Here is a 27,419-nt window from a genome sequence, read left to right on the forward strand (position 1 = left end):
CAATGATGTGTTATATGCTCGTTGCCCTACTCTTTTTCTCTTACACCATAAATGGAAAAAAAAAAAAAAAATTAGAAAAAAAGAAAAAAAAATGGAAAAAAAAAAAAAAAATTAGAAAAAAAGAAAAAAAAATGGAAAAAAAGAAAAAAAAATGGAAAAAAAGGTGTATGTTTTTACAACATTTACAATATAATTAAGCAGACGAACTGAAAGTCAGGTATAAGTAAAAAAGGGTATATCTTACAATCTCAATTCCAAAAATTAGTCGGAGTGGTGTGTAGGGGTAAAAAAATTCATTTCTTACTTGGACGCAAGCATGTGCAGCAGGTAAATTCCATCTATTCAGTTTTATCATATATATATGTATATGTATATATATATGTATATGCATATGTATATATATGTACAAATTTTATTTTTTACTTGCTGGAGCAGCAGACGGGTTTTCCCTTGTTTTGTTCATTTTTAAACTTGGCAGGGCTCACCTAAAGTGTTGTGAACACAAGAACATGTGCATAAGTGTACATTCGTATACGTGTGTATACATGTGATGTTGCTATTTTTATAACTTTCATTTTTCGGGGCTTATGTTTAACCAATTACAGGGTCAAATTGCGTGTTCAAAATTTTCACAAACTAAAAAAATAAAGAAATAACATCATACTAATGAAGCTGTAAAAATGGTACAGAAAAAAATAAACAGTAAAAACGAAAAAAAAAAAAAAAAAAAAAAAAAAATGGTATTCTCGCATGAACATACATAAAACTGCATGAAATAAACAAATATAATAAAGCTATTGTAAGATTCTTATTTCTAATAAAGGGATAACAAGACAGTCTCCCCTTTCTTTGTGCGAAATTCTATATTTTCTTAAACAATGATAAGGCTTTGTGCATGTTCATTTCTATCTGTTTGTACGAGTGTATGTGTGAAGCAATATTTTTTTTGTTTCAAAATGTATAATTGCTACTGTTACGTGTAAGCAAGGACGAATAGAATGTAAAAATAACAGAACACAGCACTACGGGGGTAATGCAATTTTTGCTATTTTAGTTGAAACAATAAATCTCTCTCTTCAGCGCTTTCCTATTGTGACCTTCTCCTCTCTATGTATCTATTCTTATATAGCTGTATATATTTACATTTCTATCCCTTCAGCTGTTTCTTACTTTGTTGAGAATTAAATGCGTTCGGGGATCTCAGCACTACAATTTTAAATACATGCAGAAAAGAAAATTGGACGAAGCCACTACTCATACGAATTAAGAATTATTCAAATTATTTCTTCTCTTTTTTTGTATCTCATTCGATTTTTATAACAATTCGTTAATGTATTTCTCAATGTCCAAGGGATTTGTTCTGGGAGAATAATAACTGATTACATTTCCTTTTTTATCAACTAAAAATTTTCCAAAATTCCATCCGATGTTTTCTAGAGTTCCATGTTTATCATGCATCTTATAAATGGACAGAGCGGCGATTAAGGAAGGGATAAAAAAAAGAAAAAAAAAAAAATATGAGATATTACACCACATCGTTGAAATAGTAATATTTTGTTCTATAAAATATGACTATTCTTTGGAACAAGAAGTTTTTTTTTTTTTTTTTTTTTTTTTTTTTTTTACAAATGTGTCGAATAATTTGGAAAAGAAGAAAACTTACATTATCACAATTGGCTTTCAAGAACTTGAATAACTCATGTGTGTTTTCTCCATTAACTTCAATAGGAGCAAATACAGTATATTTAATTTGATTCTTTTCGTTAAATGTAGAAATGTCGCATGTGTTACTAAATTCTTGATTTAGAAATTGGCTAGTCGGGAATGCCAAGATCTGCACACGGGGAAAATATAAAATGTATGTGCAAATGATGAACCAACGTGGGAAGAAAAGGAAACGAAAAAGGAAAAGAAAAAGGAAGCGAAAAAGGAAAAGAAAAAGGAAGCGAAAAAGGAAAAGAAAAAGGAAGCGAAAAAGGAAAAGAAAAAGGAAGCGAAAAAGGAAAAGAAAAAGGAAGCGAAAAAGGAAAAGGAAAAGAAAACGAAAATGAAACCATTTTATAATCAATCATTGACATAGTCATCTGCGCTAATCCAACGGATACTGGCATGTCGAAATGGAATATAAATAGAAGGAGACGACGAAGTCATAGGTGTCTCGTTTATCTGGTGCCACGGACCTCCAACCCTCGAGCGTTCATACGATCATGCAATTCGTTAAATTGTTTAATATGGTTCTTCGTTAATCCACATTTCGATGCTGAATTCACAATAAGTAAAACCTTATTTTTGTAATTAGACATCGGGATTGTTGTGTTATCTAACTTTTTCACATGGTAATCATAGATAGACGGTAGCAATTCACTTTTTGAAACTGTTATTTTTTTATAGAAGAAGCTAAACATGCTGACCGTGTTTTTTCTTAAAATAAGCAATACAACAATTAGCTTTAAAAATAGCCACAGTTTCATTTCTGAAATCGATTTTCCAGGGATTAGTGTTGGCTTCTTTAAAAAATTGATATTTATTTTATAGTGAAGTGGTATGTTTAGGGGAAGTGCTCTTTGATTTGAAGCTTCTTGAGGAGGAAAAAAAAAAAAAAAAAAAAAAAAAAAAAAAAACTGCTTGGTAATATAATAATTGACACTATTTTATTAATTTTTTTTTTTTTTTTTTTTTTTTTTTTCATTACAATTTTTTTATCTTCTATGGCAGCATTTAAGCAATTTTTGTAACTTTAGCAAAAATGTTGTATTATTCTCTTGAGGCATAACCCAGTAATTTGCAACACTCTTTCACTTTTTTAACATTTAACTTAGCACGTGCAATATTGTAGGAAAAAAAAAAAAAAAAAAAAAAAAAAAAAAAAATGGCAAAATTGGAAAAAGCAGTTGGAGGAATTTTTTGCTAATGTCAGGAATGGAAAATGTAACGAACGAGCCATGCAAAAAAAAAAAAAAAAAAGAAAAAGGAAAAAAAAAAAAATAAAAATCTAAAGGGGAATTTTTTTAATAAAAAAAAAAAATAAAAAAAAAATTTTTTTTGGAATTATTGGACAAATGGTGTATTTTTTGATTTCAAGCGTTTTCCTTTTTTTTTTTTTTTTTTTTACACTTCTCTTTAGGTTCTTTTTTTTTTTTTTTTTTTTTTTTTTCATAGTTTTGCTTAAAAAAAAAAAAAAAAAAAAAAAAAAAGAAAAAAAGAAAAAGCAGGAAAAAGAATAACAAAGAGAATAAGAAAAAAAAAAAAAAAAACGAAGATCCAATATGTGCTTGATAGCAAAAGGTTTCCACAAGTGGACGAACGACAAAACGAATTCATCTACGGGTAAAAAAGCAGCAAATTGTGAATTCATAAATATTAACCCCTACCTTCTGTCCCCTTCCTTTTCATTTTTCCTACTGATCTACCTCAAGGGGAAGAAAGAAAAAGGTCACACACCCAGACAGTCCAAATGAATGGAAGCAAAGCATTATCACATGAATGCACGAAAGACATTACCACATGAATTTACGAAAGACATTACCATATGCAAGATCGTGCAAATGTGATAGTATTCTTGTCTGGAAAATTTCCATTTCCAATTAAGGATGCATTTTCCCACCCCTGAATACAAAAGAAAAAAGCAGAAGAACACACACGCACACTAAGACGTACACGCGTGGCATGTTATTTTTCATTAAGAACAAGCCGAAGCACACACCACAACATGTTATTTTTAATTAAGAATTCATTTCCACACATACTATTGCTGCTTATAGTGAATAATATATATCTGTATATTAATTCGAAAAAATGGGAGGGGCTAAAAGTTTGTAGATTGTTAAAGGAAAAAAAAAAGCCACATTGCATGTACGATAATAGGAATAAGTGGCTATCTGGGAAAAAAATTAACTGCAAGCCGAGAAATTACCTGTACATTCATAACAAAAAAAAAATATGTATACACGAATCGTATAAGTTTAACAAATATAAACTATGCTCAATTTTTTCACTTTTTGATAAAAAGAACGATGAGAAGAAGGGGAAAAAAAAAGACACACATGAGGGAAAGTCAATTGTAGGAGGATATACACAAAAGAATAATGAAAATAAGAAAGAAATGAATAAAGCAGGAAAAGAAACAGATAATGCAGCTCCCATATCGGTAGTAAATATTCCAGAAAAAAGTACGAAGCATGGAAATTTACTACCCACATCAGATCAAACGATAAATTTTAAAGAAAATTTGAAAACGGAAAAAATATCCCCAAAGGATTTCAATACCAAGAAGAACATCTCACCATGCATTGGTATGGAGAAAGGACACGACAAAGAAATAAAGATCGAAATTAAAGATACTATGAAAAGTGTTTATCCAAAAGATGCACTTAAAAATGTGGAGGAATACAAAAAGCATTTGCAAATGATTAAGGATAAAATAATTTTATCAATTCACAATATTTTTTCTTCGTACAGAAAATGCATAGATAAGAAAGATAATTTGAAAAATTTTGTTCTAAACCTACTAAACGAGTTCGAACATAAATACGAAGAATATACATACATAAAAGATATAAAAAATATGAACAAGGAAAAAGTGAAAGAAGAATATTTACAAAGTAATTATAATTGCTTCCTAGAAATAGTAAATATTATTGAAGAAAATTTGTTCAATCTGTTCGTTTATAAAATCCAGTCTGTAAAAGTAAAGGCTCTTAACGAAATAAAGGAAGCAATAATGTCACACAGAGAAAGCAACAATGATTACATTTCATACATTAATCATGTTAGTAAAACATTTCGAAATTATGAGAAAAAGTTAAAAAATTTACTTGTTCCAAGTTTTAAATTTACTTTATATGACAAAATAAGAGAAAATGAAACGAATGTTAACAATTCATCGTGCTTAATAAATTTTATGTACGTTTTACCAGTAGAAAAATATGAAAAGTTAATAAAAAAAAATATAAATTATGTAAAAAAATTATCATACGATTTGACAAGAAAAAAAAAAAAAAAATTTATGAAAGAAATTGAAAGAAATAAAAATTATCAAAATATTTTACAAATTATTGACAATCAACAAAAACAAATCGAAATTTTACAAGATCAACTTGAAGCCAACGTTGAAGGTATAAATGGAAATTATTCTCCTTTTCATTGTGCTCTTGCTTATAGGATACCCGATACCAACTTGAACATTTCAACCCAATACATGAAGGGAAAATTTAACATCAAATTGAATTGTATACCTGATGATTCTTTACATTTGTTAGGTTCCTATGGTTTTGTCAAAGCCCTTCCATTTGGAAATTTAGGGCTGTCTTTTTCTTTAAATTTTTGATTAAAGTCACTTTTTTGGTGTCATGTTTGTTTTTATTTATTTTTTTTTTTTCCTTTCATTCGAGTACCTTATAAATTAAAAAAGCGTGCGCGACTTTTCTGTTCTTTATTTTGCCACTCTGCTTTTTATTTCACCACATTGCTGTTTTTTATTTGCAATATTTGCACACGCATGCAAGTGTTCAGTTGTGGTGAAGCATATCATTTGCATGTTTTTCATTCCATGAATCTTGTCCATTTTGCCCATTCGCTCGATGGGTCATCGCTACCAATTTATTCATTTTAATTTTTTTTATTAACTGACTTTTAAGTTGTTCAAAAGGTTTTGGAGTATACAAATTAAAAAAAGAAAAAAAAAAAAAGAAAAAAAAAAAAAAAAAAAAAAAAAAAAAAAAAAAAAAAAAAAAAAAAAAAAAAAAAAAAAAAAAAAAAAAAAAAAAAAAAAAAAAAAAAAAAAGAAAAAAAAAAAAAAGAAAAAAAAAGAGAGAAAAAAAAAAAAGCAGTTATCATTTTATTGTGTCCAGAATTTAAGGTGCGCATTTTTGTGCAGCCTCTGTTTCCTCCCCAATTTGTTACAAGGGAATATGGAACACACATCACTCTTACTGTCAGGCTGTCATATTTTGCATATCTAGTCTTCTTTATCATGTTCAAATTTAAGAAGACAAGACAAGGTATCGCACACACACACACACATACATACATCAGTAGAAGCATGTGTAACTTTTCAACAGTTCTTGAAATTACAGGTCATCTATTTTAACATTGGGATAGTATAACTGCAGCAACTTGTTAAAATTTTGTAAGTTTTGTTTTACGAAAACAAGCCACTTTTCCTTGTTTTCAAGGATATTATAAACTATTTTATGCTCTTTGAGAATATCAAAAAATATTTGATAATTTTTGTTTTTTTGTGTAAGATCCAGGATTTTTTGCCTCACAGCTTCAATATGTTCTTCAGTTTTTAATCCAATGAAGAGATCTCGCAATTCTTTTGATTTCATTAAAAGTTGTAGTATCTCCTTCATGGATTTCCATTCCTCACTCACGTTGTCATCAATATTAAAATATTTTTTAATAACACTTGTGTACTTTCTTGTTTGATTGGAAATGGTATTGTAAAAATTCTTCATTGTGAAGCAGTCTGTCTCCATACTCTAAAGGAGGGGAAAAAGAAAAAAAAAAAAAAAAAAAAAAAAAAAAAAAAAGGTAAATATTCTGGAACTAAGAGGTACCATAATAAGTACTCCATTTTTGACATGCTTACTTGGTCTGATAAGAAAACATACACATTTTTGTTTCCTGTTCGAAAATTTTCAGAATTGAAATACATTTCATTCATGAGTTTTCCATTGTTCCATATAATCAAATCATTCTCGTGTAAACTTTTATTCATTAAATTGTTCTCTTGCTTTATCAAACTGATGGAGTCATTTACCAAATCGACCCATGTCTTTAGGGGTACTTTTTTTATCACACTTTTATGAATAACAGAAATTTCGTTCTTAAATTCCTACAAAAAGGGGTCCAAGAATTGTTTGTAAAATTGCTGAGCAGGGATATGAACGTTAGAATGCGAAAAAGCACAAGGACAAGAACGAGAACAAGCAGAGTCACTTCATGCATGTATATGTACATATATATGTATATAAATATATATATATATATATTTTTTTTTTCTTTTTTTGATGTGTGTCCGATATGAGCTGCAACTTCCCCTGAACTCTCAAAAAAAGACTTTGTGTTTAAGTCTATTGTAAAATTTTCTTTCATGCCAGAAGGAAGACTTGGAATTTCACACTTCCTTACATTTTCGATTGCATAAGACAACATAGATATAAAAAGGAGATTGATATACAGAAGAATTTTCATGTTTATCTGGGGATGTTCACTTATCGAGGGTCGTGGATTTACTACTTCAGATTTGCTACTTCAGAATTGTTACTTGGCATTCCTGCATGTATATTTATCTGCATAAATAAGTTAGGCTCAACGTGGGGTGCGACACAAATGTTGATGTATTTATTTGTGCATGCACAAGGTTTTCGATTTGATCTTGACCAAATGTGGTAGGGAACAAGAAAAAAAAAAAAAAAGGTTCTCAGCTGGACTTTTACCCTTCCCTTTAATCCAGCCACACACACAGCATATCTTTATATTTACTACGCTGTTTCTGTTTTTTGCTTATTCTCTTCTGGGGAATGAAGGAAAATATGTAACAGTATCACACGAATATTAAGGAAAGAATTCTATACTCGTTTTGATAGACCGGAAGCTAGCAGCTGGAAATGGTGATATGTTTTTATTCTATGCAGATTTATAAAAAGTTATACGATGGTACACCGGTGTAGGAAATTGGAAAAGGAAGGACATAATCCAAGTAAACAAGAAAGAAATTATCTCCTAATATTGTATGGATTATAAGTGCATTAAGATTTATTTAAACTTAACCATTTGGTAATTATACATATTATTACAAGAGAAAAAGAAAAAAAAAAAAAAAAATAGTAGTGTAAATTGGAAAGAGTCATATGATTATTATAAATAAGCCTGTCTGGTGAAGGAAATGAAAACATGAATAAAAAATTTAATTTTGTTTTTTTTTAGTAAAATATATCGATGAATGTTTTTCCTTTTGTATTACTTATCCTGTTGGATCTCCTCTCTCGTTTACCCTTTTTTTTTTAATTTTTTTTTTTTTTTTTTTTTTCATACATTTAAGCCACAATTTTAGTGGCTCTTCCTTTGTTGTACTCTCATAGTGCAAAACATAAAAAAAAAAAAAAAAAAAAAAAAAAAAAAAAAGACAAAAATTGAGAATAATTGAGAAAAAAACGGAGAAAAAAAAGAACATAATTTGTAAGGAAATTTTTTTTTTACGCCTTTTATAGCTTCACATAAGATGGAAAAAAAAAAACAAATTTGACATGTAACAAAAAAAAAAAAAGAAGAGAAAAAAAAGAAAAAATGTCAAAATTTGGCACTTTTCCCCAGTATATATATTCGATCAGAAAATAATGAAAAATAAAAAAAGCACAATGTTCGGATTTTTAGACCAACATGAAAAAAGGTTACCCTACACAATATTGCTCTATTTTGAAATTACCACCATTCTCTGTTTATGTTTTGTTTCAAAGTGATATTACGGGTTAATCATGCATTTATAGCAAAAATAAACTGATCTGCAACAGTAATTCACGGGAAGTAAGCATATAAGCATATTCATACATGTGTGTGAGTGTGTATATATTAATGCAAACAAATGTCTCAAAAAAAAAAAAAAAAAAAAAAAAAAAAACATACGAACAAGGCGTTTGAATTTTCCCCTCTCTCCTCCATAACTCTGAAATAATCGTTTAATTTTTAGTAAAAATATGCTAAAATATCTAACTGAGCAAGAACCGTATTTATATGTGCCTGAACAAATGCATTTAAGGATGTGCACATTTGTGGTTTACGTAGAATAAAATTGGTATGATTCAATATGACAGTACAGGAAACGCAATTTGTAGATCATTCGATATATTCTTAATGGAATATTATTATACCGTTTAGATTTTCTTCCATCCCCACACATACACATACGTAATAACAAGTCCAAGTAACCCATTCATAAGAATGAATAACGTTTGACAAAGTTCCACACACGCATATGTAACATCATTATCGTTATCATTTCTTTGCAAATTATTAACGGCAAGGTAAAAAAGAAAAAAAAAAGGTGGAAAAGTTTGAACGCGTACGTTGCTGACCTTGTATCAGTTTTGCACCACATCGGACGTATACATATGTGCATCCTACGGGTGAATTTCTAAATCTTATGGCACTCCTTGAGCGCTAGAACAAATACATGGAAATAGGAGAAGAAGACAAGAAATTACATAATATTATTCTCCATTTTAGAGAAAACATTCATATGTATTGATATAGATTTGGGGAGCAATTATGTTTATATTTTACACAACAGAGTGGGAAAGATACTGTAAAAGACTGAAGGAAGGGGTAAGAGGGAGGTGCATGTGGGGTGATATATATTTCATTTTTATTTCCTATTAACTGAGAAAAATACACTTCTCATTGTAAAAACAAAAAAAAAAAAAAAAAAAGGAATACCACACTATATATGTGTGCATTGAGAAAAATGGAAAAACCAAAAGAAGAAAACAATTCATGTGTAAATTAAGTATCCCCACGATATTACTTCTATGACTTCAGCCGTATTCTGTGGAACATCTCCCTGTTTTTGTGCAAAATTTTCGAAAGGGAAATTAAATATCACGCTACTGGGCCATTTTCAATTATTTGAGCGGTGTGGAGAGGGCTATATATATATATATATACATACATATATATATTATTATTATTTTGAAGCATTATTAGGAAAAATGTGGTCTATTCTCTCATATGTACGAATTTGCAGAAACATTTGAACAGTTGGTAGCAGCATGAACGTACATGTACACATTATCACAAAAGGATTTAGCTGTCAAAATGAAAAAGAAAAAAGGCTTATGTTTGGCTTGTAAAAAAAAAAAAAAAAAAAAAAAAAAAAAAAAAAAAGGGCGCCTTTAAGCAAAGCTTTATTTGTACCTATATTTTGTGGAAAAAAAAAAAATGGCCACACAAGTCGACACAAAAATTGTATTCGCTCAGGGAAAGGAAAAGGAGAAGAAAAATAAGGTACCCATTTTTTATTTCACTCCTTTGTGCCCATTTTTTATTTCACTCCTTTGTGCCCAATTTTTTATTTCACTCCTTTGTGCCCAATTTTTTATTTCACTCCTTTGTGCCCATTTTTTGTTCCACTCCTTTTTTGTGGCCATTTTTTTGTTACCGATTTACGGTGCTAAAAATTCCCGTTTTAAAAATAACAAGGAGAAAGATAGAAGATTAAAAAATTTGTATCAGAAAAAAGAAGAAAAAAAAAAATTTATAATTTGGTAAAAGTTTTGGATTTGCTGGAATTTTTTCTCCCTGCTCCTCTCGTTTGCTTTGTTGACGTTACAACAACTATTAACGGACTGTTCCCTCTATATTTATATTTTTTATATCACGGGAAATATGCCATCAAGGAAAAACTTCCTTGTATATTTATATATAATGTGAATGATGCCAGGGGAGGAGGAGAGAGAGTAAGAGAGAAAGTAGTTCAGTTGAATTTGTCACAAGATCCTTCAACTGAGGTGACAGTTATAGGTATATAATACACAATACTAGATGTATAATATATATATATATATAGAGAGAGAGAGAGAGAAAAAAAACACAACGAATATAATACAAATATACCCTATATTTTGAGTATATCGAAAAGGAGATTAAAAGGAGCGAGTGAGGTAGAGAGGATCTAACTTGAAGTAACCCCCAAGCACTGCTCGAAAAGTAGGAGAGAGTGACAGAGAGAGAAGAAACAGCGAAATACAGAAGCGGAAAGCAATGAGTGCTGTAGATGAAAACAAAAGTAACAACTTGTACTTCCTAACGTTCAGTAAGAACAAAGTGACCATATACGAGTACGACGTTAGTTTGAGTAGTTGCATAATTGAAGATATTGAAAATGAAATAAAAAAAAGTGAACAGAATGTAGTAAACGATACAGAAAATGGTAAGCATGCTAGCGTGTATAAACACGTCAACAATGAGAACAACAAACGGGAATGCACTTCTGAGAAGGACGTGAATCGAAATATAATTGAACCCAATGCACAAGTAAAAAAATCGGGAAACAAATTTAACAATGATTTTTTACTTAATAGAGGTATTAGAATCTACAAAGAATTTGAGGATGTCGAACTAATCACATGCACAAATGATTATAAAAAAATTATTATTGTCAGAAAGGAAAACTTAAACGTGGCACAAGTAATAGATATAAAAAATAAACAGAAGAGAAACGATATTTATATTAGAACCAAGACACCGATTAAGGGAATTACAACAAGCCCAAAAGACACTCACATTGTCCTGTACTGCCAATACAAGCCAGAGATAAGTGCCCACAATTTATTCGTTTATAGGTTGTCAAATAAGGGTGTAAAAAAGAAGGAAAAAAAGAGTGACAGTGTCAGTGTCAGCGCCAGTGCCAGAAGTAGAGGAAAGAGGAGTGCACCTCATGCTGCGGATCGGAATGAGAATATTGTAATTGAGAAACAAAACTCTGACACTGACACTGATGCTGCTTCTTCTGCTTCTGTTGACGGGGACACTCGTGCAGATATGAGGCGTAGTTGTGAGACAAACCACATTGACGAACCCGTACGCGTAGACACATTAAAAACGTATAGCAGTAACACATGGCCATTCTACAAGTGGAGTGCGAGTGAATCCATTTGTGCTATTAGAATAAATAACAAGATTTGTATATATAAAGAAAACGATTTTTCTTCGTATGTACAACAGCTACGTTTAGAAAATTTGGAATTTTTCGACATTTCACCTGAACAGAGTAAGAAAAAAGGAGTTTTAATTGCGACATACGAAAGAGGAGGAAAAGGAAAACCATCTGTTTTTAAGATTTTCAACTTATCGAATCTAGAGAAATATATTTATTCAAAAACATTTTTCAATTCAGATGAAATGAAAATAAAATGGAATAAAAATGCAAGTGCTTTATTGTTAAATGTACATACACAAGTAGACAAAGAAAAACAGTATTACTATGGATTAAGTAATTTATTTTTTATTGATACAGAAAAGTTGAATGAAGTAAATATAATGACTGATAGAGGGCAAATATATGATTCCATATGGTCATATAATCAAAATAAATTTTATGTATGCAAAGGTGATATACCAGCCGAAATTGTAGTCTATGATAAGCATGCAAATGTTACACATTCCTTTGGAAGACATAAATTTAATACCCTTAAATTAAATTGTTCAGAAAAATTGTTACTTACTGCTGGGTTTGGAAATTTAAGTGGAGATATTTCTATATGGAATACAACTACAAAAAAGGAAATTACAAAAACAAAATCGTCATGTGCTGTAATTTGTGAATTTTTTAATGATGGAAAACATTTTATTACAGCTACAACACACCCCAGACTTCGTGTTGATAATAATTTAAAAATTTTCACGTATGATGGATTTATAGTTAGTAGAATAAACTTTGAAGAATTGTATAAGGTCATAATTCTACCCATTAACAAAATAAAATATCAAGAATCCGATGCTTCTTTAGGTGTTCATATGGAAAATTCGAATAAACAATTTTATATTCATAAACAGCTAGGCATCGATTCGAAGAAAATTGGAATTTATCGAGCACCCGGTACGTCAGGTGCACTAAGCATTACGTTAAATGGATTCATGAATTCGAAGAAGCCAGCTCAGAAGTCTAGTAAACCACCCGGATCCAATTTTGTTCAGGATCAAAAGAAGAAGACATCTCAAAAAAAAAAAAAAAAAAAAAAAAACATAAAAAATGAGGAGGAGGAGGAAGTTGCAGATGGACATGACGTCGAAGAGGATACCTAGAGGGATAAAATCATATGAGTTAAGAAAAAAGAAATCCCTCTTTTATTTTCTTATCAATGGTCTATCATTAATGGTGCTAATGTATTCTTGGAGTTATCTCCCCAGTTGTCTAGCAGGCTCTATGATGAGCAAGAGTTTTTTCCTATTCACACTGTATCTTTTTTTTTTTTTTTTTTTTTTTTTTTTTTTTGATTTATTTTTAATTATATGAAGGGAGGTTTTCTTTTAAAAGTTGAAATGTGTACTAGTTGTGTATGTATGTATGTGTGTATGTGTGTATATGTATATGAACTTATGTATTCATATATGTAATTACGAGTGGGGCGTAAAAATAGAAATAATATTTACGTGTGTACATGGGGGTGGAGGGTACGAATGTGCTTACACATTGTCTGTGTATATCCATTTATGCAAAAATATAAACATGTACATATGTGCATATGACTATATACACACGTGCGTATATAAATATATATATGCATATAGGTGTGTATATGTATGCATATAGGTGTGTATATGTATGCATATAGGTGTGTATATGTATGCATATAGGTGTGTATATATATGCATATAGGTGTGTATATATATGCATATAGGTGGTGTATATATATGCATATAGGTGGTGTATATATATGCATATAGGTGGTGTATATATATATAAGTGTGTATTTATACAGTGTAATGTATACGTTTGCATGTGCACGCATAGCGACACAAAATTTGGAGGTGGGGAAAAAAAAAAAAAATTTTATTTAACTTAATAAAATACAATATAGCACAATTTAGCACAATTTTAGACAACTTAATTTAATGCAACGTAATTTATTCCTTCCCTCAAGACACATAGTTAAACCAGCTATGCAACGAACCAAAAAAAAAAAAAAAAATTCTTAATGAATATCCTTTAGTCATCTATTCACTCCTTTTCTACTCGAACACGTCAATTCTTAAAACTGATCCTGTTATTATTTTATTCTCGAATCCGCCTTATATGCTTATTCACGTGTGCACATATATATATATATACATATATATGCATATAATGTAAGCAACTTGTGCGGCACACGAAACATGTATAATTATAGGATTGAAAAGGTGGGGAAAATGAATCAATGTTTTTTATTTTATAATTTTTTATTATTATTTTTATTTTATAATTTTTTATGTTATTTTTTTTTTTTTTTTTTTAAAAACTACATTTTTACACTCCGTGTCCTACTGATTGGCTCATACTACATACATGCGTTACACAGAAATGGTTGCAGGAACAGCAAATAATAGTTGAATTAAAAATAAATATAAAGCCGTTTTTATTCTGTATGGGAAAAATTCCTCAGGTGATTAAAGAAAAATAAACACAACATAGTGCCAGCAGTATACTTTTTTCTTGGCTTTTTTTTTTTTTTTTTTTTTGACTTTTTTTTAACTAGAATATGCCCGCACTGGATACGTCATCTGATTTGCATTTCTCCTTCTGAGACTTGCAATTTTTCGTACAAAATGTGACTTTGATTCTTGTGGCTCATCCATTTACCCCATATATACTTCATTTTTACATTGCCCTGTTCTGCATCGTTTTGAATTTCATAATTTTGTGCTGTGTTTATACTTATGTAGCATTTTTGTGTGAACGCCATTGATATCATTGTAGATACAACAACAAAAGTTTCTCTCTCCCAGAGAGAACGGAAATTTCTACCGCACACATCAATAACACACAGACACACACACTCCATAAAAAAAAAAAAAAAAAAAAAAAAAAAAAAAAGCAATCCCTTCGAGATGCATAAAAATATACAAATGAAGTGTGTGTTATCACTGCTGAGCGCAAGCCACTCTCTGCCCTTCCATCTCAGGTTGATGATCTTCATCATCATAAGTTTCCTGTTGTTGTTTGGTGAGTCTCTGTTTCAAATATTCCTTATCTACAGATTGTGATGTAACAACTTCACATTCGCTATTTTCTAAATCGTATTTCTTTTCATTTTCATTTTGTTTTTTTAGAATTTTCAATATTTCTTTTTTTTCATTTGTTATGATTAAATCCATGGGATATTCAACCTCGAATGTTATATATAAATTTCCTTTTTTGAATGGGTCTTTATATGTTGGCATTCCCTCCTCGGCTATCTCTCTTATGTCTCCATGTCTTACAAATCCTGTATTTGTGCAATCAACTAATATTTTTCTTTCATCCAAATGATTAATTTCTGCAACAAAACCTGTTAGTGATTCGTATAAAGAGATTTTATGCGAAATAAATAAATCTACTCCTTCTCTTTTAAATAGCTGATGTGGTTTTTCATTCAATATTACAACAAGATTACCTGTTATTACATTTGGTTTTTCATCTGCTTCACCATTGAAAACAATTTTATGTTTGTTTGGTGCACCCTTTGGAATATACACTTCAATAATTTTTCTTGTCTTTAAAACACATCCTCCTTTACAATTTGTGCACTTATCTTTTTCATTAAATATTTTACCTTTTCCTCTACAGCCATTACATGTTACTTCGGTCTGATGTAAAACACTTGAATGATATCTCATATAAGTTTTTGTACCTCTTCCATTACATTGCTTACAGTCGACTTTTGCATCTTTGGGTCCTCCATGACCTTCACAATTTGTACATATAACATCTTTGCTAATTGCTAATTTTTTAGTAGCACCGTTATATAGCTGCTCAAGGGTTACTTTTACTTCACTTACAATATCTTCTCCTCTCTTTTTTTTTCCCTTTCCTGCATTTAATATGAAATCAAATAGATCAGTTGCATCGGCAGGTTGTTCTCCATTTTCTAATCCTTCTTCTCCATATTCATCATATAATTTCCTTTTTTCTTCATCAGATAAAACTTCATATGCTCTTGATATTTCTTTAAATTTCTCTGGATCTCCACCTTTATCTGGGTGATGTATTATTGCTAACTTCCTGTATGCTTTTTTTACTTCATCCGTGGTGCAGTTTTTTTTTAGATTCAAAACTTCGTAATATTTTGAATTATTTACCTGAACAAATGGGGGGCGGAAAAAAAAAAAAAAAAAAAAAAATGAAATAATTGCATGAACTGTTCATACAATTTTTATTTTATTTTCCTTAATTTTTTTTCTTTAATTTTTTTTCCTTAATTTTTTTTCCTTAATTTTTTTTCCTTAATTTTTTTTCCTTAATTTTTTTTCCTTAATTTTTTTCCTTAATTTTTTTTCCTTAATTTTTTTTCCTTAATTTTTTTCCTTAATTTTTTTCCTTAATTTTTTTTACTTTATTTTTTTTATTTCATTTTATATATTTCATTTTATATATTTCATTTTATTTATTTTTTGCTAGCTGTGGGTTTTCCCTGTGAGTGTGTGTGTAAACATGTGTAACTGAAATTCTCTCACTTCTCGCTTGTGTGCAAAAAATGGAAACATGGGAAATGAGCAAAAACAATAACGCTGGTATAACATAGGAAGTTACTAAATCAGTCCATATTTTTCACTTTTTTTTTTTCCATGCACACAATAACACAACACACAGCACACTTTGGATTTTCTTATTCTCTTTGCACAAATGTACCACATATAAACGAGCATATTATGTGCATATTCGTTTTAGTTCTATATTACTATTATAACACATACGCAACATGAATTGTGTTATCAAGATTTCAGGTATAAATATGTTGTGAGTCAGCTTAGCGCAATGTATATATGCATGTATACACCTTATTTGTACATGCATACATATCTATATTTATATTTACATGGGCAAATGTGCCATTTGACAGTTTGGAGTTTTCGCATGCCTCTCATTTTGGTTTGCTTACTTCTCTTTTCCTACGGGCTTGTTGCCCACCCATAGAATCAAAGGGAAAACCAGAGGAGAAAAACATTTTTTTAAATTAATTTTTTACGTATATGGTTACGTTATATTATATTATGAAAATAACAATTTTGGGGAATTCTACAATTAAGAATTCTGTTAATATATATGGAACTAAATTTGTATGACAGTATTTTTTAGGGTAAACTTTTAACACAAATTTTTTAAATAAAATAAGAATGTTTTCTCTCCTTCCTTTTTTAGGGATTTCCTTTTTTTCTCTTAAGCTTTCCCTTTTTTTTTTTTTTTTTTTTTTTTTTAACTTTTTTTTGTGTATATATATGCGTTTACATGTATGCATGTACATAACATATGTGAATACAAGTACGCTGTATATATATGTATATTTATGCTTAAACATGTAAAATGTAAAATGGTAGGCACAGGCATCAACAATTGCTATACTGTACGTTTATTCTTTTATTCGTTTATTCGTTCATTCGTTCATTCGTTCATTCGTGCATTCGTGCATTCGTGCATTCGTGCATTTGTGCATTCGTTCATTTGGTTCATTCGTTCTCTCTTCAATGCTTTGCCCCCTTTTTTTCTTTTCCTTGGCTTTTATTTTTTATATATTTTGTTTTCCTTTGCTTCGCTTTGTTTTGGCTTTACAGTGTTTTGATTTTTTTTTTTTTTTTTTTTTTTTTTTCTCTTGCTATTTATTTTTTATCGCTACATGGGAAAAAAAAAAAAAAACAAAAAAAAGCCTCTGGCAGCAGCATCAGTCAATTTATTTTTTAAAATGGGCCCCATCAACCCTTTATGGAAGCTTACGTGTTATTTGTAGGATTGTTATAAATCGCACGAAACGCTTACATATATATAGGAGTATGTGGATAAATAATATATATATATGGTATATGAATACATATTTACACTTTTTGTTAGAAAGCAGATCATGTATTTTTTTTTTTAATTTTTTTCTCCCTCTTTGAAATGAAGCCTCTACTCACTATTGGCATATATATATATATATATACAATCCTTCCAGTTTTTAGCAACTCAGCATTGCACATACGTATATGTAAATGTTTATGGAATTCTTATGTTAAAGCACATCACGTTGGCTTCTCTTAAAATGACTAGTAAGATGATAGTGCCATTTTGTTTTGCTTGATATGTGTTTGTATTGCATTGTATGCATTGCATATACATATGCATTTAATGCAAAAAAGTACATTCAAACAGACTCCGTTATGGTTATATATGTATCTATAATAACTAAATATATATATATATATATATATATGTATATATACATGTTTACATATGTGGTATACGCGTACATTTAAACACTTAGCACTTCTACATATTTTGTTTATTGTTCCTTAACTGCATCTTACATTGACAAAAAAAAAAAAAAAAAAAAAAAAAAAAAAAAAAAAATCGTTATTTCCTCTGGGGCAAGCATAATGGTGTGTTTAAATTAATATTAATGTATTTTATAAACATACATGTTTTTAAAAAAAATTTATTTTTTTGTAGAAATAGACTTTTTTTTTTTTTTTTTTTTTTTTTTTCCATTATAACCACTTTTCGACAATTTACTTCCACATTTTCTGCACGTCTTAGTTGAAATGGATTTAATCCACACTACACTATGTGTGTGTTCCACGAAATAATTCTTAATTTTTTTTTTTTTTTTTTTTTTTAAACAAGGAGAAAAAAGCTTCCCCCTTTTAAGTACACATATTACAAATTTACCTAGGGGTTATGTATAAATACATAACATTATTAATGTACATTTTTTATATGCGAAGAAAGATCAACACAAGAGTAAAAAAGAAGGTGGTTTCTTCATTCATATATACATATTATTCTAAATTAATACTATTCATTTTCCGTTAAAATATATATACCAAATACTAGAGATATGAGTTCAAATGTACACACAAAGTAACTGCTTCAAATCTTTTGCAGCATTATAAAAAATTTATGACTCTGTTTTTATAACAACCAGAAATGGTATGAATAAGGAAAATAACATTATACAAAATAAGCCTATGAACGGAAATGTATATGTGACCCATGAGGCATAAAAGGGAAAAAAAAAAAAAAAAAAAAAAAAAATTATACAAATACATGTACGCATGCATACACAAGCATAAACAAGTACAAACACATGTACGCATGCATACACAAGCATAAACAAGTACAAACACATGTACGCATGCATACACAAGCATAAACAAGTACAAACACATGTACGCATGCATACACAAGCATAAACAAGTACAAACACATGTACGCATGCATACACAAGCATAAACAAGTACAAACACATGTACGCATGCATACACAAGCATAAACAAGTACAAACACATGTACGCATGCATACACAAGCATAAACAAGTACAAACACATGTACGCATGCATACACAAGCATAAACAAGTACAAACACATGTACGCATGCATACACAAGCATAAACAAGTACAAACACATGTACGCATGCATACACAAGCATAAACAAGTACAAACACATGTACGCATGCATACACAAGCATAAACAAGTACAAACACATGTACGCATGCATACACAAGCATAAACAAGTACAAACACATGTACGCATGCATACACAAGCATAAACAAGTACAAACACATGTACACGTTACATGTATATATCTAAACATTTAGGATACAAAATGAATTCACATGGAATGAAATGAAAATGTTCACAATGTATTTAATCATATTGCCTTTATATACACACCTACTTAGTTCTTCTGTGACCCATTTTAACGAATTTTATATATTCAGCTTTTCTCCTTTTTCCTTTGCATAATTATTTCGAAAAAGAAAAATTTATTCATTATCATTATTGCACCGAATGAGCGGCTTTAATGTTATCCCTTTATTAATCGATAAAATGGAAATATATACAATTTTTTCATAACAAGCTAACGATGAATGATGAATGATGAAGAAATTTTTTTCATTATTCATTTTTTCATCTCGAAAGCTATATTCTCTATGTGTCAAAAAATAACAGACGTTTTGCACCCCACAAATTGTGGTATTCATGAGTATCCCTTCATACATTACTTCTTGTGTGTATTGAATAGAATCCAAGCTACTTATTACTTGGTGTGTCTATTCATAACATCTATTCTCCTTTTCATCTAAAATGGAAAACGCATTCGCAATTGTATGTTGCATTGTCTTGTTACCATCTTTTTCTGATTATACTACGGGGTTATTAATTCGTAAGAAAATGTAATAAACGCACATACAAGGACAAGCACAAGGACAAGCACAAGGACAAGCACAAGGACAAGCACACACAAGAACAAATAAAAACAAACGCTTGTTTTATCTACCCACATACGGGAGAAGCAGTATGCATATATATGTGCATACTATTTTGTGCAAGCTGATAAACCAAAATGGAATTTGCTTGGCCCGAATTGGGCGTACGTTTCTGTCAATTTCTCCCATGAGTTCATACTGAACTAAAACATATGCACATATTCAATTTAAAACTTCATTTAAAAGATGCAAATGTTTTTTACGTTTTTCCATAACAATAGAGAATATAAATAGAAAAAAAAAAAAAAAAAATTCTACTAAAAATTGCTCACAAAAGTGCAACTACGCCCATATTTGTGCCAAATTCTGTGATTTATTATTTATCACATATACATGTGCATATATGTATGTGCATTTTTAATTTTCTACAAATTTACAAAATATAATTTGCTCGATGAGCCAAAAAAAAAAAAAAAAAAAAAATATAATTTTCATATCTATATGTGTAGAGTGAAATCCGTTGGGGATAGTGGTAAAGGGTCATTTTGTATTCTAAACCTTCCAACTGTGTGGTGCAGTGAAAATATATATTACTTTGGAAATAAAAAAAAAAAAAAAAAAAAAAAAGGAAAGGTTGATAAGAAGGTTTATAGAGGACTTACATGTATATATAAAAGTTTGGAAAAAAAAAAAAAAAAAGAACATATTTTTTCGTATTTTTTTTTTTTTTTTTTCTCTCTTCCACTTATACAAAATTGGATAAAAAAATATGAAAAAGAGTTAGTGTTGTTAGCACTTATACATTTGTTTTATATATATTATTCTAAGGAAAAGAAAAAGCATACTTAGGCATAGTCAAAATTTTGTTTATGGTTCCCCTAGTTAATTGTAAATAGTAGAGTAAAGAAACATTATAGTTGTATTGTGATAGGAAGGGGGATAAATGATTACGTTTATGAATTTCCACAATAAAACAAGAACATGTATAGAGGGGAGGGAAGCAAAATATGTTAAGTTCAAGCATGCATATGTGAGAAGGTGATAAGGCAATAAGGCAATAAGGCAATAAGGGGTGATGCTGCAACACTCACTTACGCACACACACACACACACACAACAACTCTGCCATGAGAGCACATCTAATCCTGTAGACGAAAATGGATAAAAAGAAAAACATATTGGAACTGGAACTTAATAGAGTTCCACAAGATGTAAGTTTGAGTGCATTCAGCATATTATTTAGTGAAATAGTGCAGTACTGTTTATGCAAGAGTAAGAGAGGATATCGAATTGAAGATTCCTTACATGAAATGGGCTTACGAGTAGGATATAAACTGAATGAGTATCTTCCATATAAGAATAAAACAAAAAGGTTTATAAACATTATAAGTGCATTGACATTTTTGTCGAAACATGTATGGAAATATTTATTTCAACATTCATCAGATTTACTTAAGTCACAAGATAGTGTATATGAATACATGATTTGTGATAAAAATATTTTGCTGAACAAATTTATAACCGTTCCTAAAGATTATGGAAATATAAATTGTGCTTCCTTTGCAGCTGGAATAGTAGAAGGATTTCTTTGTAGCTCAGAATTTCAGGCAGAAGTTACTGCACATACCGTTTATGAAGACGAGAAAAATTTCAACACTACAATTTTTATCAAGTTCTACCCTGAGGTAGTGGAAAGGGAGAAGAATCACTGATACATTTGTCCCTCTGCAAGAGCCGAGCTTTTTGTAACTTATCACAAACTGAATAGAACATAAAAATTTTCAATAGCTTAGCAATTCCACAATTTATAGATGTGATCTTACCAAAAGGGTAATATAGTTCGCACCTTTGGATTTATAACTCTAAGAGTTTCGCACATATTGCAATGGGTCAAAAATTTAAATGCCATCATGATGTTGCTTCTGATGATTTCTACCTCCCTCCTCGTTTTCATATAGAAATCACTCATTCTGCTGCACACGAATACTCAGACATGCTTATCAGATGACAACAGCATTAGGGCAGAAAAAAGAAAGAACAAAAATACATAGGAATCTTTAAGAAATTGTAAATTTTTCGAAAAATTCCTATGTAATTATTTTCTTTTTTGGAAGAATCCTCAAAATGGATTTTTAAACATGAAGAGAGTATGTGCTTATGTCAAACAAATTTGCCAAAATCAGACTTGAACAAAACTACAATGTATAAAAATATACCTGGAGAGAGAAGACGTAGCAAAACATACAATATGGTGGTAGAGGGAGTGAGAAACAATATTGTTATATACATCCTTTTCTCCTCCTTTTTGCATTTTTTTTTCTTCCTTTTTTTTGTGAATATGCTTTTCCACCTTTGGTTAGACAATTACACTATACTGAATTACTTTACATCGAGTTGCACTGCATTGAATTTACATCACATAAAAACACTCCAGTAGATGAATATCTTTTTTTTTTTTTTTTTTTTTTTTTTTCACATGTGCAAGAACTTGTTTACCAATTAGCAAAACATTATGAAAATCGTTTTATTCATATACCTTGTAAGTTTAAAAAAGAAAGAAAATATATGACACCCATGCCATGTTTCGTGTATTTATATATTATAATAGTACACACTTATATCATTTTATGAAAAAAAAATGAAACAATTTTTCGTACCCATAGGAAATGGAATATTATATCATTGCGTTCAAACTTATACCATATTTAGGGGTTGTATTTTCTCCGCATAATAAGGTTTAAAAAAAAAAAAAAAATTTTGTGTTCACAATAAAAAAAAAGGATAAATATATATGTTCATATTGGATGCATCATGTATATTGGAACAACTGAAAAAAAATGTACATGCATAAACATACCACAAAAAAATATAAAAAGTTTAGGGACATTTTCGAGCTGTGAAAAAAGAAAACTCAAAATTAGCTCAAATTCACATGAGGTAATTCATTTTACTATTATATATTTTCCTCTATTTAATGTGGGTTAAAAAAAAAGAGAAGGAAAGAAAGGATAAAAGATTAGGGAAATGAAAGCAGAAACCAGATTTGTTTCTTCGAATTCCTTAGATACATCTAATTCACCCAAATTGTAATTTAATCACATATGCACACGTGGTTAAGTTGGTATATTCTTATTTACATATATCGAATTGTTTGCACCACATACTACCTATAAATTGGATGCACTCTGTCAAGAAGCTTACTGAAAAATATTCAAGATAATTCTAGTGTGACTTGGTGTAGGGTGTTTATATGTGTGTTCATCTATTTCTTATAACAAGCAAACATAGAAAAAATTATTTTGATTCATGTATATATGTGTATACTTTTGTCATACCCCATCATACAGTACATTTGTGAATTCTGCAGATAATTAGATAAAAAAAAAAAAAAAAAAAATGGAATAAGGAGAAGAAAAGGAGAAATGCTTATGAAGTATATATATATATATACAGAAAAAAAAAAAAAAAAAAAAAATTAATACATTTTCTTCTTTCACGTTAAAAACATATAGGCCCATAGTCAACTATCAGGTAAATTTTTTTTTTTTTTTTTTTTTTTTTTTTTACAGAGAAGTAAAATCTAAAAGAGGAAACACACCAGATATTTTTTTTTATGTATGCTACATGAATAAGGATACATATAAAAAAAAAAATAAAATAAATAAATAAAAAGATTAACATTTCTTCCCATTTGTAACAATCTAAATTTACACATAAATAAGACTTATCCTATGCATATTAGTTTGTAATATTTAGGGTATTTTAATGTATTTATTTTTTTCACCACATAAATTTGTACATTTCCAATAGGTGAAGAATTATTCAAAGTGAAAAGAGGTTATCATACATCCCTCCACCCATGTGAGTTCTGGGAATTTTGCAGTTTTGGAGTTTTCTTTCCTGCCACCGTTTGGTGTTTCAATTTGGTGCAACAACGTGTCATGATTGTTTATCCCTATATGCACACCACGCTGTGTTCTGAATTTATTACTTTTTGGTAATCCATTTTCCAACCCTTTTGCCAACCCATTTTTTAAATACCAGACTAGCCAAAATGATGATTAGCAAGAGAAACAATAGATTTGTTGTCCTGAAGAATTACTACAGTGTATGGGTAGGATATAACCAAAATGTACAACAGACAGGGTATTTTAAGAATAATTTGAATTATGTATTCAAACCAAAGAGTATAAGTGTCATCGGGGCAACAGAAAGAAAAGGATCGGTTGGAAATTCCATTGTTAATAATCTAATGAAAGGAGAAGAGAATTATAAATTATATTTTGTGAATAGTAAGGGTGGAAAAGTATATGATCGAGACAGCTATAAAAGTATTGTAGATATACCAGATGAAAATGTCGATTTGGCTGTAGTAGCTGTCCCAAGAAATCATGTGCTACAAGTTATGAAGGATTTGAAAAGTAAAAATGTAAAAGGAGTAGTAATAGTTACAGCTGGATTTAAAGAAACGGGTTCTGAAGGATTGGAATTAGAAAAACAAATATTAAATGTTGCAAAAGAAAATGATATTAGAATAATAGGTCCGAACTGTTTGGGAATTATTAATTCATATCATAATATGAACGCTTCGTTTGCTGACAATAATATATTAAAAGGTAATTTTTCTTTGCTTTCTCAAAGTGGTGCTATCTGTTCTGCTGCCTTAGATTTGTCATTACAGCACAACATTGGTTTTTCACATTTTATTTCTGTGGGTTCTATGTGTGATGTGCAATTTTATGAATTAGTAGAATATTTATTTTATGATGAGAAGACGAAATACATTTTATTGTATGTTGAATCCATTGGTGATATGAGTAAATTTGTGGCCGTTTGTAAGAAGGTATGTTTATATAAGCCAATCATTCTTCTAAAGAGTGGAAAGACAGCCAAAGCTGCAGAAGCAGCCATTTCTCATACAGGTTCTATGGTTGGAAATTATGAAATATTCTATGCATCTATGAAAAAAATAGGGGTTCTAGTAGTAGAGAATTTTGAAGAATTATTTAATATGTGCAAAATTTTAAACTTTTCAAAATATCCAGAAACTAATGAAGTTTGTGTTGTAACAAATGCAGGAGGTCCAGGTGTCTTGCTTGTAGATAACATTATAAAAAATGATGGAAATTTAACAAATCTTAATTCAAATTTGAAGAAAACATTAGATACATTTTTACCACATTCATGGAGTAAAGCTAATCCTGTCGACATATTGGGAGATGCATCACCAGTGTTGTATAAAAAAACAATCGAAGCATTAATAAAAGATGAACAGTTTAAGAATATTATAATTTTGTTATCTCCACAAAGTGTAACTGATCCGTTAAACACGGCTAAAGAAATTATAAATGTTAAAGATGAAGCAACCAAACAAGGGAGAGTTATCTTATGTAACTATTTAGGAGGAGTATCTCTAGAAGAATCAACAAATCTACTGAATAGGAACAATATACCAACATTCATACACCCTGAACATTCAGCTCAGAATCTGTTAAAATTATACAAAAATATGATACATATTCAGAACCTGTATCAGGAAATACCAAATTTCCTCTCGGATGAACAGCAGAATTATTACATTAATATGATTATTCAAAAACATTATTTTGAAAAAGGTACCAATTTTTGCAATTCTTATGGAAGTGGTGAAATTCAACAGAGCTTGTCAACAAATTCGAATGAGACAAAGTTAAAACATAATACCACTCCTATAGATGTAATCAAGAAAGCATTTGAAAAGAAAAACTACATCTTAAACGAATTTGATTCCAAATTAATTTTACAAAGCTACGGTATATCAACAGTTGAGACACAGATATTTCTTACCTTAGATGAAATTGAAAATTACACAAAATTCTCCTATCCATGTGCTATGAAAATTTACTCAGATACAATTACACATAAGAAAGATATTGGAGGAGTTATTTTAAATATAAACACTAAGGAACAGTTAATTGAATCATACAAAAAAATTGAAGAAAATGTTAAAAAACATAATTTAGAAAAAGAATTTAAAGGTGTTACAATTCAAACAATGATAAATACAAATGATGGAATTGAATTAATTCTAGGTTACTATTTTGACAACAACTTTGGCCCCGTGTTATTATTCGGTTCTGGTGGTTCATATGTAGAAGTATTCAAAGACAATGTGTTGCTAATACCTCCTTTGAATTATTCTTATACTCACCATATGATTAAAGACACCAAAATATATAATGCTTTATTGGGAAAATCTTCTAGATTCAAAAAATGTGATATGCCCAAACTAATAACTACCATTATGAATTTTTCAGAATTAATTTTGGATTTACTTCCATACATTAACGAATGTGATATCAATCCCTTGTTTGTTTGTGGAGCTGATATAATGGCTCTAGATGCAAGATTTACTCTCCGCAAAAATTTGACACCAGAATCGTTTCAATCAAGTAGAAGCAGTAGCAGCAGCAGCAGCAGCATATATGACAACTTTGAGAAGAAGTACCCTATCGACATGGTATTCTTTAATGATATCAGGGGATTAAATAAGATGATGAACAATAAAGGAGTAGAGCAACAACAGAACGCAGGAAACCATTTAGATTCTATCACGAGATCTGTTCATGCATACGATGTTAAATTGGTGCATAATTTTCTCAAAAATAATGCAAGTGAATTACATCTAGATACTTTCTTCTTTACAAAACTAGAAAATATAAAAACTGAGTTGTTTGCATATGAACTATGCAATGCAGATTACGATTTTTATAATGTTATACTTCATTTCTGGAAAAATAAAATTAACGGATTGGTTAAAACGGAGAAGAGACAAGATAAAAATCACTGTTATATTTATGCAAAGGATAAAGCAACATTTAATCATTTAATAGAAAAATTACACATATTTTCAAAAAAACAAAATTGTAAATCTATCTTCCTCTACCTTAACAAAAAATCTCCCTATGCGAATGAACTCAAATCGTTGTCTTACACACTCGACTATGCTCATGACAATTTCGAATGTTATGTTACTTCAATCTAGACAATAGAACCTCACGCATATTCAGTGTTCTTATTTTTTAACCGCACTGATTTTTGCAGAGCGAGCATATTTTCTTCGCAGTTGCTTATTTTTGTTAGCAGTAAAGTGGGTCTAGTAGGTTTACTAGCTCTAGTAACTCTGTTTATTTTTTTTTTGCACATTACGGGAAAAAAAAAAATTAAAAAAAAAAAAATTAAAAAAAAAAAAATTAAAAAAAAAAAAAAATTAAAAAAAAAAAAATTAAAAAAAAAAAAAAATAAAAAAATAAAAAAATAAAAATAATAAAAATTAAAGAAAATTAGCCACAATACATACGTACATACATACATACATACTTCCCACTCATAGCCGAAAAAAAAAAAAAACTTGGAAATTTTCAATTGTAAAACATTTTAAAAGAAAAAATAAAATTATCTAAAATTATTACTCCCCATTTTCGAAATATCTCCCGCCCTCTTCTTTCCTTTTCTGATC

At 29.5% G+C, this 27,419-nt stretch overlaps 7 protein-coding genes across 7 annotated transcripts; 4 read left to right on the plus strand and 3 right to left on the minus strand.

The window, feature by feature from the left end:
* Nucleotides 1-1,314: 1,314 nt before the first annotated feature.
* Nucleotides 1,315-2,471, minus strand: PGO_131250 (glutathione peroxidase-like thioredoxin peroxidase; the record flags this gene model as incomplete). The annotated part of the gene is made up of 3 exons (XM_028689641.1): nucleotides 1,315-1,458; nucleotides 1,664-1,834; nucleotides 2,181-2,471. 3 exons carry the CDS (start codon nucleotides 2,469-2,471, stop codon nucleotides 1,315-1,317), a joined length of 606 nt encoding a protein of 201 aa, XP_028545442.1.
* A 1,238-nt stretch (nucleotides 2,472-3,709) lies between these two features.
* Nucleotides 3,710-5,326, plus strand: PGO_131260 (hypothetical protein, conserved; the record flags this gene model as incomplete). Its single annotated transcript, XM_028689642.1, has 1 exon — nucleotides 3,710-5,326. One exon carries the CDS (start codon nucleotides 3,710-3,712, stop codon nucleotides 5,324-5,326), a length of 1,617 nt encoding a protein of 538 aa, XP_028545443.1.
* A 742-nt stretch (nucleotides 5,327-6,068) lies between these two features.
* On the minus strand, nucleotides 6,069-7,197 carry PGO_131270 (hypothetical protein; the record flags this gene model as incomplete). Its single annotated transcript, XM_028689643.1, has 4 exons — nucleotides 6,069-6,365; nucleotides 6,408-6,482; nucleotides 6,611-6,838; nucleotides 7,135-7,197. The coding sequence occupies 4 exons, from the start codon at nucleotides 7,195-7,197 to the stop codon at nucleotides 6,069-6,071; spliced, it is 663 nt and encodes a 220-aa protein (XP_028545444.1).
* Nucleotides 7,198-10,761: 3,564 nt separating this feature from the next.
* On the plus strand, nucleotides 10,762-12,804 carry PGO_131280 (hypothetical protein, conserved; the record flags this gene model as incomplete). Its single annotated transcript, XM_028689644.1, has 1 exon — nucleotides 10,762-12,804. One exon carries the CDS (start codon nucleotides 10,762-10,764, stop codon nucleotides 12,802-12,804), a length of 2,043 nt encoding a protein of 680 aa, XP_028545445.1.
* A 1,815-nt stretch (nucleotides 12,805-14,619) lies between these two features.
* On the minus strand, nucleotides 14,620-16,682 carry PGO_131290 (DnaJ domain containing protein; the record flags this gene model as incomplete). Its single annotated transcript, XM_028689645.1, has 2 exons — nucleotides 14,620-15,816; nucleotides 16,617-16,682. The coding sequence occupies 2 exons, from the start codon at nucleotides 16,680-16,682 to the stop codon at nucleotides 14,620-14,622; spliced, it is 1,263 nt and encodes a 420-aa protein (XP_028545446.1).
* A 4,396-nt stretch (nucleotides 16,683-21,078) lies between these two features.
* On the plus strand, nucleotides 21,079-21,633 carry PGO_131300 (trafficking protein particle complex subunit 5; the record flags this gene model as incomplete). The annotated part of the gene is made up of 1 exon (XM_028689646.1): nucleotides 21,079-21,633. The coding sequence occupies one exon, from the start codon at nucleotides 21,079-21,081 to the stop codon at nucleotides 21,631-21,633; it is 555 nt and encodes a 184-aa protein (XP_028545447.1).
* A 2,342-nt stretch (nucleotides 21,634-23,975) lies between these two features.
* PGO_131310 (succinyl-CoA ligase) lies at nucleotides 23,976-26,945 on the plus strand (the record flags this gene model as incomplete). Its single annotated transcript, XM_028689647.1, has 1 exon — nucleotides 23,976-26,945. The coding sequence occupies one exon, from the start codon at nucleotides 23,976-23,978 to the stop codon at nucleotides 26,943-26,945; it is 2,970 nt and encodes a 989-aa protein (XP_028545448.1).
* Between the last annotated feature and the right edge of the window lie 474 nt (nucleotides 26,946-27,419).

This window comes from Plasmodium gonderi (genome assembly GCF_002157705.1).
Source record: "Plasmodium gonderi DNA, contig: Chr13, whole genome shotgun sequence".
Classification (NCBI taxonomy): domain Eukaryota; phylum Apicomplexa; class Aconoidasida; order Haemosporida; family Plasmodiidae; genus Plasmodium; species Plasmodium gonderi.